Source organism: Pelophylax lessonae, assembly GCF_965119305.1.
Source record: "Pelophylax lessonae genome assembly, chromosome: 3".
NCBI classification, from domain to species: domain Eukaryota; kingdom Metazoa; phylum Chordata; class Amphibia; order Anura; family Ranidae; genus Pelophylax; species Pelophylax lessonae.
This window is the reverse complement of record NC_138770.1, coordinates 46,460,336-46,473,263: the sequence shown is the minus strand read 5'-3', so window position 1 is coordinate 46,473,263 and position 12,928 is coordinate 46,460,336. Positions and strand designations below refer to the sequence as shown.

The 12,928-nt window shown below is 44.2% G+C and overlaps 1 protein-coding gene across 1 annotated transcript in view; it reads left to right on the top strand.

Moving 5' to 3' along the window:
• LOC309550974 (tyrosine-protein kinase Src42A-like) overlaps positions 1 to 4,977 on the top strand; it is a 63,288-nt gene extending 58,311 nt beyond the window's left edge. The window contains exon 9 of the mRNA XM_082251391.1: positions 4,158 to 4,977. Within this exon, the coding sequence (XP_082107517.1) occupies positions 4,158 to 4,357 (200 nt within the window). The 3' untranslated portion in view covers positions 4,358 to 4,977. The remainder of the gene's footprint in view (positions 1 to 4,157) is intronic.
• The last annotated feature ends 7,951 nt before the right edge of the window (positions 4,978 to 12,928 follow it).

The following is a 12,928-nucleotide window of genomic DNA, read 5'->3' as shown; positions in this document are numbered from 1 at the left end:
GGACCTGTCATTTTTATTTCTATTACAAAAGATATTTACATTCCCTGTAATAGGAATAAAAGTGGAAAAAAAAAATAAAATAAATAAAAAGTAAAATAAATAAGAAAAAAATTAAAGAGCCCCCATCCCTTTGCGCTTGCGCGCAGAAGCAAACGCGTCCGTAAGTTGCGCACGCATATGTAAACAAGTATTCACACCACACATGTGAGGTATTGCTGCGATCGTTAGAGTGAGAGCAATTATTCTAGCACTAGACCTCCTCTGAAACCCTAAACTGGTAACCTGCAAAGGCGTTTAGCCGCTTGCCGGCTTTATACTGTAAATATATGGCGGCAAGATGGCTCCCCTGGGCAGAATCACGTACCTGTATCTGTGGGGGAGAGGTTGTGGTGACTCACGGTGTGCCCAGACCCAAAGTGATGCAAACTGGTGGTCACAATGATCGATGGCGGGGATGCTGCTGTTTGCCTCCAGAGGTAATGCACGTCAGGGCCGAGCGTCAGATCAGAGGGAGGAGCGGACAGCAGAACACAGTGGAGCCGAGATCCTGGAGATGATGGATCTCAATGGATGTAGATCTCTTGACAGGGATCTAAGAGACGGACAGGCAAGACCTGGTAAGTGGGGTCACCATGACAACGCGTTTCACTATGTAGAGCCTTATCAAGTCATGTCATGACTTGATGACACTTGTCATGACATGACTTGATAAGGCTCTATGTAGCGAAACGCGTTGTCATGGTGATCCCACTCACCATGTCTTGCCTGCCCATCTCCCTAATCCCCCGCTATCAAGAGATTTACTTTCACTGGTGACATCATTGTGACAGTACTCACCGTCACTGGGAGTGAAAGACAGATACTTAATGGTTTGGATTGCTTCAAATGGGTTCTGTGTTTATGTATGACAATGTGTATTGAACTTCAATGTCAGAGATAGGCTCTCCCTATTGTTTGTGTATTGAGGTGAGACGTGTATTCTGTTAAGCCTGTCTGTTCCATTGTTAAATGTTAATGAACTCACATATTGGTCTTTCCAGATGGCTAGATAATTAATTCAGGTTAATTCTATTTATGTATACAATTTAATCTACATATGATAATGTAATCAGGCAACCCCTGACCTGGTGGGGTAATCTGATCAGGAGGGGGATGTGCTCATGTGTGTATAAATTAAGTGTGAAACTGTTCAATAAATGAGAAGATTCCTGTACAAGCTAAGTTGTCGGCTAGCTTTGTATGGGGGCGGCTGGAAAATCTGATATCTATGTTCACGACTGGGAGGAAGCCGTATACTGACGGAAGTCCACAAGTACAGTGTGGGTTGAGGTTCCGTTACATTGGTGGCAGCGGTGGGATGCTTCCTGCAGTCTGGGACATCCAAACTTCCACTGGGATCCAAGGTTCAGATAGCAGAAGAGGAGAGGTGCAGATATCAGCCTCCATGGAAGAGGAATTCGGAAGGAGGTTGCGAGAGACGCGGATACAGCACAGGGGACCAATGTCAGAGAAGGTCCTGCTAGGATGGTATGATGTAATCCGCTGGGAAATCTGGAAGGAAGGGCTAGCCCATGAGCAGTGACACCAGGGAAAAATCCTCCCCTCCTTCCAGGAAAGGCACTGGTCGCAGTAGGAAGTTCAAATGGTGTTTTTGGGAAAATCTGATATCTATGTTCACGGCTGGGAGGAAGCCGTATACTGACGGAAGTCCACAAGTACTGTGTGGGTTGAGGTTCCGTTATAGTCATCTCCAGGCTTTCGGCTCCACGGTGTTCTGCTGTCCGCTCCTACCTCTGCTCTGATGCTTGGCCCTGACGTGCAGTACCCCTGGAGGCCAACTGTGGTATCCCCGCCATCGATCATTGTGACCACTGGTTCGCGTTCCTTTGGGTCTGGGCACACCGTGATCCACCACAACCTCTCCCCCACAGCTATCCACCAGGCCATATTGGCCATCGAGTCTGACAGCTGTGGGATTGCCTCTACTCTGGCCATGTACCCTACAGCAGAGTTTTCAGTTTTATCTCATCTCATTGTCAGTAATGTGTATATCATGGCTATGTACCTTTGGTGTGAACTTATTATTATCAATTTTTATGATCCCCTCTCATAATCAATAAAAACGCCCTTATGGAAGTTGTATAATCTACAGCATCCTTATTGAACCGACAAACTGACATTACAAGTCCTAGGCACTTTTGAGAGAAGTTTTTGTTTTTGTGTTGTTGTTAAAAAACAATAATGGCCATTTTTTAGGCTAGTAGGCAAGGGTATGGAAGACATGTACCAAACCAAAAAAAGTTTGCTTTGCTAGGAACATTGGTAATGCTTAAAGGGCAACATTAAGAATTTTAATTTCTTTAAAACAGTTTGCACCCTCCAGACCCCCGTTTTTTTTTTTTTTTTTTTTTTTTTAGATACTCAGGCTGGGGGGAGTACCTTGCCGGGGGGGGGGGGGTAGGGTAACTGTCAAACTGTCAAGAACCTTTTGGCAATGTTGATGAAGAAAAGTTTCTCTTTCCCAAAAACCTGGCCCATTGGTTGTAAGCATCTTCAAGTGGGGAGGGGGGTTGCTTATCAAAATCTCAAAACCTCTTTTAACAATAAGGGGTACTTCAGATACTGCCCTTTATATTACATAGTTGGTAAGGTGGAATAAAGACAACAGTCCATCCAGTTCAACATGTGTATAGTGTCGATAATCTTTTCCCATATCCCTGTATATTGTGCTCTTTAACCACTTAAGCCCCGGAAGATTTTACCCCCATTCCGACCAGGGGGTATTTTGCGATTCGGCACTGCGTGACTTTAACATACAATTGCGTGGTCGTGCGACGCTGTACCTAAACGAATTTGGCGTCCTTTTTTTCCCACAAACAGAGCTTTCTTTTGATGGTATTTGATCACCTGTGCAATTTTTTGATCACGCGATATAAACAAAAAAAAAAAGCGTCAATTTTGCAAAAATAACAATATTTTTCACATTTTTTTATATGAAATTCCCCCAAAAAAATGTAAAAATCAAAATTTTTTAACATTTTCAGCCAATTTGTTTTATGCTACCTATGTTTGGTAAAAAAAATCGCAAAAAGCGTATTTTGATTGGTTTGCGCAAAAGTTATCGCGTTTACTAACAAAGGGAAAGATTTTTGTCATTTTTGTTGTTTTTTTTTTTAACGCGTAATGGCGGCGATCTGCGATTTTTTTTGCGGTACTGCGACATTGCGGCGGACAGATCGGACCCTTGACTGACATTTTTGACACTTTTGGGGTTACCAGTGACATTTCTACAGTAATCAGTGCTATACATATGCACTGTTACTGTAAAAATACACTGGTAGTGAAGGGGTTAACTTTATTTGGGAGGGAGGGGCTGTGTGTGTCCCTAGGGGCGTGCTTTCTACTGTGATTGGCTGTGGCTTCAGCTGTAAGGACACTGATCAACGGATCTACATAGTAGATCCATGTGATCAGTGTCTTTGCAGCGAGGAGAATGACAGGCAGCTTGTTTACACAAGCTGCCTGCCTTTCTCCCTCTCCCCCGCCGATCGCCAAGTGGCCGGCGGACATCGGGTCCGCTGGTCACACGCGCGGGGGGGTCCGTGACCACGCGGGAGCGCGCCTCCGGGGGCGCGCGCTCGCTCCCTAGACCCTCACAAGCAAGCAAAGTAGCTCTACGTTAGTTTGCCTGTGAGGGGCTGACCGCCGACGTAGATAGTCGTGCGGCGGTCGGCAAGTGGTTAAGATGCACATCAAAGAGTCTTTTAAAAATATCAATACTACCCGCTGACACCACCAATTGTGGAAGCATGATCATAATCCTTGTCGCCCTGACATGAAAAAAACCCCCTACGCAGCTTAAGGTTAAACCGCTTCTCCTCCAATCTCATTGTGTGGCCCCGTGTCCTCTTACACTCCCTGAGACTGAATAGTTTTTTTTTCCAATGCTGGGATAACTATTGAGGTATTTGTAAAGTGTTATCATGTCCCCTCTCAAGCGTCGCTTCTTCAGCGAGATTAAATTTAGTGCTTGTAATCGTTCTTTGTAATTGAGGTCTACTAGTCTAGTCTATTAGATTTGTTGCCCTTGTCACAACACTTGTAGTAATGAACAATGATATAGCCCTCTTACAACCCAATCTCTGCTCTCTCCACAGATAAATCAAACGGGGACTACCGTAAAGATATTCTGGAAGATAAACGTCTGGAACCTCCAAGTGAGAGCCCCCCGGAGATATCGCATATCATGGACATGTGTTGGAGGTACCAACCCAGCAGCAGACCTTCTTTCTCAGAAATTGAGGGATTTCTAATGGACCTGCTGAACCCAATTCTGGTTGATGACACAGTGGAATGACCAATCCCCAAGAACCTGAGATGATGATAATAAACATAAAGTGATGATAGTATGACTCTGGTGTAATCCAACATCAAGAGATTATCTTTCGGAAGGGGAAAAAAAAGATAAAAAGGCCAAAGGCCATCATGACTTGTTCAGCTCTGTCCTTTCACTGCTCCTTCCTACTAGGCAGATCTGTCTGACATCTTGGTCACATCTGTTGGTGCCCTTATGATGAGCAGACATGTGGAAGCCATCTTCTCACTTTGATGGAGCTTGGACAAAGCTCAGACATTCCAATATGTTACATTGTTACATGTACAGATATATTGCACTGTTGGCCTAGGATGATATTGTATTGGATGAAGGATAGGGGTCCTCAGGATTCTGGTTGGTGTTATGAGAAGGAGAGAAGGTCCTCCCCGAACGTCAGTCTTGGCAGAACTGCAAAGATCCTTTAAGAATGAGCAGGTTACAGCTCAGGGTAAAGACATTAATTGGGGGTGGGGGGCAGTATAACAGGTGGGAAAATGTGGCTTACCAAGAGTGTATGTTCTGGCAATGCCCCGACCTCTAGATTATTCCTGAATTGTGTTATTTCGGAATGGTTGACTATGGAATTGTTGAATAATAGATATACAGTATCTCACAAAAGTGAGTACACCCCTCACATTTTTGTATATATTTTATTCTATCTTTTCATGTGACAACACTGAAGAAATGACACTTTGCTACAATGTAAAGTAGTGAGTGTACAGCTTGTATAACAGTGTGAATTTGCTGTCCCCTCAAAATAACTCAACACACAGCCTTTAATGTCTAAACCGCTGGCAACAAAAGTGAGTACACCCCTAAGTGACAATGTCCAAATTGGGCCCAATGAGTCATTTTGCCTCCCCTGTGTCATGTGACTTGTTAGTGCAGCACGGTGGCCAAAACCATACAATGGTTTAACAGGACAGGTTCCACTCAGAACAGGCCTCGCCATAGTCAACCAGAAGTTGAGTGCACGTGCTCAGCGTCATATCCAGAGGTTGTCTTTGGGAAATAGATGCATGAGTGCTGCCAGCATTGCTGCAGAGGTTGAAGGGGTGGGGGGTCAGACCATACATCATACTCTGCAACAAATTGGTCTGCATGGCTGTCATCCCAGAAGGAAGCCTCTTCTAATGATGCTGCACAAGAAAGCTCACAAACAGTTTGCATAAGACAAGCAGACTAAGGACATGGATTACTGGAACCATGTCCAGTGGTCTGATGAGAACAAGATAAAACGTATTTAGTTCAGACGGTGTCAAGTGTGTGTGTGGCGGCAACCAGGTGAGGAGTACAAAGACAAGTGTGTCTTGCCTACAGTGAAGCATGGTGGTGGGAGTGTCATGGTCTGGGGCTGCATGAGTGCTGCCGGCACTGGGGAGCTACAATTCATTGAGGGAACCATGAATGCCAACATGTACTGTGACATACTGAAGCAGAGAGTGATCCCCTCTTTTCAAAGACTGGGCCGCAGAGAAGTATTCCAACATAATAATGACCCCAAACACCTCCAAGATGACCACTGCCTTGCTAAAGAAGCTGAGGGTAAGGCTGATGGACTGGCCAATCATGAATCCAGACCTAAACCCTATTGAGCATCTGTGGGGCATCCTAAAACAGAAGGCAGAGGAGCGCAAGGTTTCTAACATCCACCAGCTCCGTGATGTCATCATGGAGGAGAGGAAGAGGACTCCAGTGGCAACCTGTGAAGTTCTGGTGAACTCCATGCCCAAGAGGGTTAAGGCAGTGCTGGAAAATAATGGTGGCAACACAAAATATTGACACTTTGGACCCAATTTGGATATTTTCACTTAGGGGTGCACTCACTTTTGTTGCCAACGGTTTAGACAGTAATGGCTGTGTGTTGAGTTATTTTGAGGGGACAGCAGATTTACACTGTTATACAAGCTGTACACTCACTACCTTACATTGTAGCAAAGTGTCATTTCTTCAGTGTTGTCACATGAAAAGATAGAATAACATATTTACAAAAATGTGAGGGGTGTACTCACTTTTGTGAGATACTGTACATTATATATGGCTGCTGTAGTGCTTATCTTGTCATGTATGCTGAGTGTAATTCTCAGTATCTGTTCTTATTCAGTATTTGTTCTTATTCTGTATGTATGGACTCTGCACAATAGCACTTCTCTTGTTCTGTATGCTGGGTGTAATTCTCAGTATCTGTTTTTATTCATCACTTTGTGAGGAAACCATTGAAGTGTCACTAAACCCACATCATAAAAAAAAACTATCAATAAATGGTGTATAAAATGCTGTCCAGGCTCACTCAGATACTATGGGATTCGTTTTCTACATTCTGCAAAAATAAAAACCTGGTTGATCCTGCTGCTCTCTGTCGCCCCCTCCTGTCCATGTCTCCACTGCAGTTACAGATTTTGCAGAGCAGTGTAGACAGCTTTGCACATGCTCCGTTTTCAGCATATTTTACACCCTGAGCATCTCCTCCCTGTGACATCTGAGCAGCCCATGTGACTACAGAGCAGGGGGTCTTCAAACTATGGCCCTCCAGTTGTTCAGGAACTACAATTCCCATCATGCTTAGTCATGTCTGTGAATGTCATAGTTTTACAATGCCTCATGGGATGTGTGGTTCTGCAACAGCTGGAGGGCAGTAGTTTGAGGATCCTCGGAATAGAGTCACAAATGTAGGCGTGTATATAGTGATAAATGAAAGCTCACTCCCTCCCTCTCTCTCTCCTCCATGCCCACTAATCAGCCAAACACAATGGGGGGGGGGGGGGGGCGGGATATTACATTTTGATTAATAGAGGCTTCACCTCCCTCTTATTCTAAGACAGGCTGGAGAGGCGTGACACAGCCTGTGACTGGTAGAAATCTGCCCACACCATGATATTGCCAAAAAAAAAAAAAAAAATAAAGATTTAATTTTAAATATTTATCTGTTTGACAATGTAAAACAGTTTATTCATATTAATTATTTATTTTTATTCCTTATCCCAAAAGTTTTCTTAGTTTTTTTTTTATTTTTTTTATTTTGAACATGTGACCAGTATCAGTGGACTAGAAGATCCTCCTGCCACTGTTTCCCTGCAGACAGGCTGGAAGAGAGAGCTGGGTCATGTGACAGCTATATATCGATTAGAAAAAAAAGGTTCTTAGATCGTTTTTTTTTTTTTTTTTTTTTTTTTTAAATAAAAAAAACTACAGTGCTATCATCCGTATACAGAAAGAGAAGGAATAATGTAAATTAAACAGTGTGTGTTTAGTATTACTTTGGTTTTCTGATTCTTGGTGTACTCTGTAAAGTGTTACCAAATTTGCTGATACTATATAAGGTCATTAAAAAAATAATATCTACATTATATTGTCTTGTTTTATTCCCCCTGAACAGTGGAGATAGACTCACTTCTTTTATAATGGATGTCATCATTAGCAGGGTGGAGAGGTGAGGATTGTCCTCGATTTCCGACTCATCCACTAGGACAGAGCTATTACCTATCCTACACAATATTATATCTGTTAAGGATGATCTCAAGGTTTGGACAGAACCAAGGTTCAGATAAACCTTCCTTGTCTGGATCGAATCGGAACACTATTCCTGTAGTGTTCTTGTTGGAGAACACATTTCAGTGTATAATAGACAGGGCACTTAAAGGCACAGCAACAGGAGGAAGAAGGGGACTTCCTGTTGACAGGTACAGTCTACTTTCTCTCCTGCAGGTTGCGCTCAACCAAGGAAGCACTGTAGAGGGAGATAAAGTCAAGAGGAACATGATTCCTCTAGGTTTCCCGGGTCACCGGGGAAGCTATCTGATTAAATATGTCTGCCTCATGTGACTCTGGCGGCCATCTTGGGTCAGGCAGAGTCTATTTAAGACCCTGGTTTCCAAGTTTTGCGCACATTTCACATGTGGGTAATGTAGAAGCGGGTTAACCGTCTGTCAGGGGCAGTATTAGCATTAGGGAGAGGTTCCAGATGAGCAGGGAAAGAGCAGGGAATTACAAAGAAAAGAGTATGTCTGTCTGTCCATAGACATAAGTGACTGGCTGACCTTTGGGGAAATGACCCAATTTTGGATCAGCAATAACGTTCAAGCCCCTGCTGATAAACATGTTTTGAAATCAAGCGCACAAAAATTGTTTTAACCTACACCCATATGCCTCTACTTTTACTACTGCAGGCCTAGAAATAAATGCCATTTCCACCAACAATGCCATCTCCTTCAATGGTAGCAAGGGGAACAGTTGGCAAACTTAAATGATAGCAAGGTTCACTGGTAGCAAGGTGCATTGGTGGCACAGCTCAATGGTAGCAAGGTGCACTGGTGGCAAAGTTAAATGGTAGCAAAGTTCACTGGTAGCAAAATTGAATGTGTGACGTGAGTCCCTTTGTTTGGGGGGCTTGTGGAACCCAGATTGCTTTAGGGAGTTTGGGAGCCTCCTTGTCCAGCTTCCCCGGCCCCTCTTATGTGTAAGTCACCCTGTGTCTATTAGGGGTACAGGGTGACCAAGAACCCCAGTTGGGTCTGCACTAATCAGACTCACTGTACAACCACACCGCATTTAGTGTTACCCCGGTTATCCTGGGTTCTATATGTGCGGTTTGTGCTGAAAGAGTGAAGGGCCTCTTTCACTTGGGACAATAATATTTCTGGACAAAATCCCTCAGGAAATATATAAAGATAAACAATTTGACTTTTCAGACTGCTAGAATATTGCAGGAGTGTCTCATAGACCCTTGCTAGATAGTGAGATGGGGTGGGGTTTGTTATTGTTAAGTACCTGTATTCCATTGTTCTATTGCTTCTGTCTGCCTTAAGATCAACCTATTATGGGATGTATATGTGTATGTGGATTGGCTGCTAAGGGGGAGGTGGGGGGGGGGGGTTGTCCTGAAGTGTATATCTCTTTGTGCCTGTGTCTGAATAAACAGTTTATTTTCTAGTTGACTCCAAAACTTGTACAGTCGGGATCTTGGGGTAACTATAGCCAGATTCACAAATCTCATGTTTCAGAGCTTAGGAAGCAGGTTCTTGGCGGAGATACCCAGTCGGGGTATCCGGATTCTGTTACACAATGGAAGCAAGGTCCACTGGTAGCAAAATTCAGTGGTAGTAAGGTTCACTGGTAGCAAAGTTCAATGGTAGCAAGGATCAGGGGAGGGCTGGCAGCCTTAGGCCTGGGGGGCAAGTCTCGTCAAGTGGCCCGTTGAACCACCGAATCAGCTCACCATCCATGCCCATCTGGTTTTTATAGCAGGTATTGATGTTGTTATGAAACAAGACCAATATGACCCCGATCTCGTTAAAGAGCCGATGCCGCAGCTCATTGCACATGTGATTGGCTGTGTCCAATCACAGTGGATCATGTGTAAAATGTGGAGAGCCAGATCAGTGGCATCTCCTCGCAGGGGAGACCTGTACAGATAATCAGAGCACAGCATTACAGTGCAGCCTCAGCAATGCCCAGCAAGTGACGCCAATCAGTGCTACCTTTCAGTGCTTGCTCATCAGTGCAGCCCATCATTGCATCAGTGCCACCTATTAGTGCCCCATATTAGTGTCTCCACATCAGTGCCACCTAGAAAAATGTTTTAACCACTTCTGGAGTGGACGATTTTCCCCCTTAATGACCAGGCCATTTTTTGTGATTCGGCACTGCGTTATTTTAATGGACAATTGCGCGGTCGTGCGATGCTGTACCAAATAAAATTGATATCCTTTTTTTTCCTCACAAATAGAGCTTTCTTTTGGTGGTATATGATCACCTGTGCGATTCTTTTTTTTTTGTGCTATAAACAAAAATAGTGACAATTCTGAAAAAAACAATATTTTTCACATTCTGCTATATAACATTCACAATAATAATAAAAAAAATTAAAAATCAAACTTTTTTATAATTTTAGGCCAATTTGTATTCTGCTACATATTTTTGGTAAAAAATAAATCCCAATAAGTGTATATTGATTGGTTTGCGCAAAAGGTATCGTGTCTACAAACTAGGGGAAAGATTTATGTCATGTTTATTTTTTACTAGTATTGGCAATTTGGCAGCGATAAGCGATTTTTTGCAGGACTGCAACATTGCGGCGGACAGATCGGACACCTAACTGACATTGTAGACACGATAACTTTTGCGCAAACCAATCAAAATACGCTTATTGGGATTTATTATTTACCAAAAATATGTAGCAGAATACAAATTGGCCTAAAATTATAAAAAAGTTTGATTTTTAATTTTTTTTATTATTATTGTGAAAGTTATATAGCAAAAAGTGAAAAATGTTTTTTTTTTTTTTTTTCAGAATTGTCGCTCTTTTGTTTGTTTATAGTGCAAAAAAATAAAAATCGCAGAGGTGATCAAATACCACCAACAGAAAGCTCTGTTTGTGGGGAAAAAGGACATCAATTGTATTTGGGTACAGTGTCGCCCCGACCGCGCAATTGTCAGTTAAAATAACGCAGTGCCGAATCGCAAAAAATGGCCTGGTCATTAAGGGGGGGAATCCTTCCGGTCCAGAAGTGCTTTTAAAGGACATACAGCGAGGACCGTACATCCAGTGGAGATCTAAATACTGGGCTCCATACATAAAAGTGAAAAGGAAAAAACAGCACATGTCCCATAGTAATCAGAGTGTCCATTCTATAAGTCCAGGAGAGTGAAGGCCATGTTAGACCAGCAATCCTCTAAAACTCACCAGTAACAAACCACTTACCTTTTCCTATGGAGTGGCTCCCTCACTGGATCAGTGAAATGTCGCTCTTTGCTTCCAAGTAAGTGAGTGAACTTCTACAGCATTTAGACCCAGCAAAGGAGCACTTCTATCAGTGGTTTGTCTTGGGATTTGTCATTAGTAGCAGAAACACTCATTTGACATGGGGCCTAAGAGGAGCAGGAAAGTCTGACTGGTTTCTATGGCCAACAAGAACAGTTCTTTGTGAGCTGGGTACTAAGACTTAGAAACACCACTCAAAGCCAGGAAAACAACTCTCAGTTGCAGACTGCCTAACACAAACTCATCCAAAAGCATGCATATGCAGGATTAGGAAAGCACTGTGCACTCCCGACTAGACAACTTTAAACTTACCCGCCCACACTCGAGACAGCCCGTGTGATGTGAAGAGAATGTGTGGGCGGGCACAGGAAGAGAGGGGCGGGAGGAGGCAGAGCAGATCTGTTCTCTCATTTCTACAGAGGAGGGGGGGGAGGGCTTTGCTCCGTAAGAATGGAACACAAACACTCTCAGTCCTGTGTGACAGGTACAGCTAACATCCCTGTCACAGGACATATCGCCGGTGTTCCGTGAGAATTACCTACCCCGTGAGAATTACCTACCCCGTGAGAATTACCTACCCCTCGTCACTTCCGGCCAGAAAGAGCTGAGCAGCGCAGCAGTGCGCATGCTCAGAGCCCCGGATACGTGATGGAAGAACAGAGGAGCTTACTAGTGCGCATGCGCACTAGTATGAAACGATCACGGTGTACCGTGAGAAAAACCTACCGACGCGGCGCTTACATAAAACAGCTGTGCGGCAATACGAATCATCTCCGCTCCTGTCCCGGTCACTTCCCTGCTCTCGGCAAGTAAATATAAAAGCGGCTTTCGGCTCCGTGATTTATCTTTTCATACAGCCGCTGCCGCTTTTATATTTACTATCCGAGATCAGGGAAGTGACCGGGACAGGAGCGGAGATCACTCCTATTTCAGCCCAGCTGTTTTAATGTAACCGCCGCATTACATACAGTGCGGAGTACCGGAAGTGTCGAGGGGTAGGTAATTCTCACGGGTAGGTAATTCTCACGGAACACCGGCTCGCAGCTGCAGTGGAAGATAGAGACATTCTTTCACTGCTCCTCCACTCTGTAACCCTGCCAGAGCCGCCCGAGCAGCAGCACCCGGTCAGCTCCGGCACATGCACAGTCCTGAGCTGCCTGTACAGCGGCCCATTTTACAGGGAATCAGAGCGGCCTGGGGGGAAATTGCCACTTTGCCCCCTGGCCCAGCCCTCCCCTGAGCAAGGTGCACTGGTGGCAGAGCTCAATGGTAGCAAAGTTCACTGGTAGCAAAGTTCAATGGTAGCAAGGTGCACTGGTGGGAAAGTTAAATGGTAGCAAAGTTCACGGGTAGCAAAATTCAATGGTAGCAAGGTGCACTGGTGGCAAAGTTCAGTGGTAGTAAGGTTCACTGCTAGCAAAAGCCCAAAGCAAGGTCCATAAAGACATGTGTAGCACCATCCTAGGTAGGTGCTAGTGAGAGAGTATGGTTTTCGGCTCTGTCTGCCTATCAGAAGAGCAGCAGGCAAATCTATATTGTCTTCTGCCTACCAGAGAGCAGGATCTGTTCCTGAGGTCTGCTCAGTGTGCTCAGTATGTGATTCATTGAGTCTAGATAGTGTTTCACACCAGTCCAATGGGGAGGCATGTTGGACAGTGGGAGGAAACCTGACCAATGGATGCATAGGCTTTGATACAGTCCTGATGATTGGTAGAGAAAGGCTATCTCGGTGTATTCTGGGATACTGTATAAAAGCCAGGAGCACATGTGCTGCAAGGTCTTTGGCTGGTGAG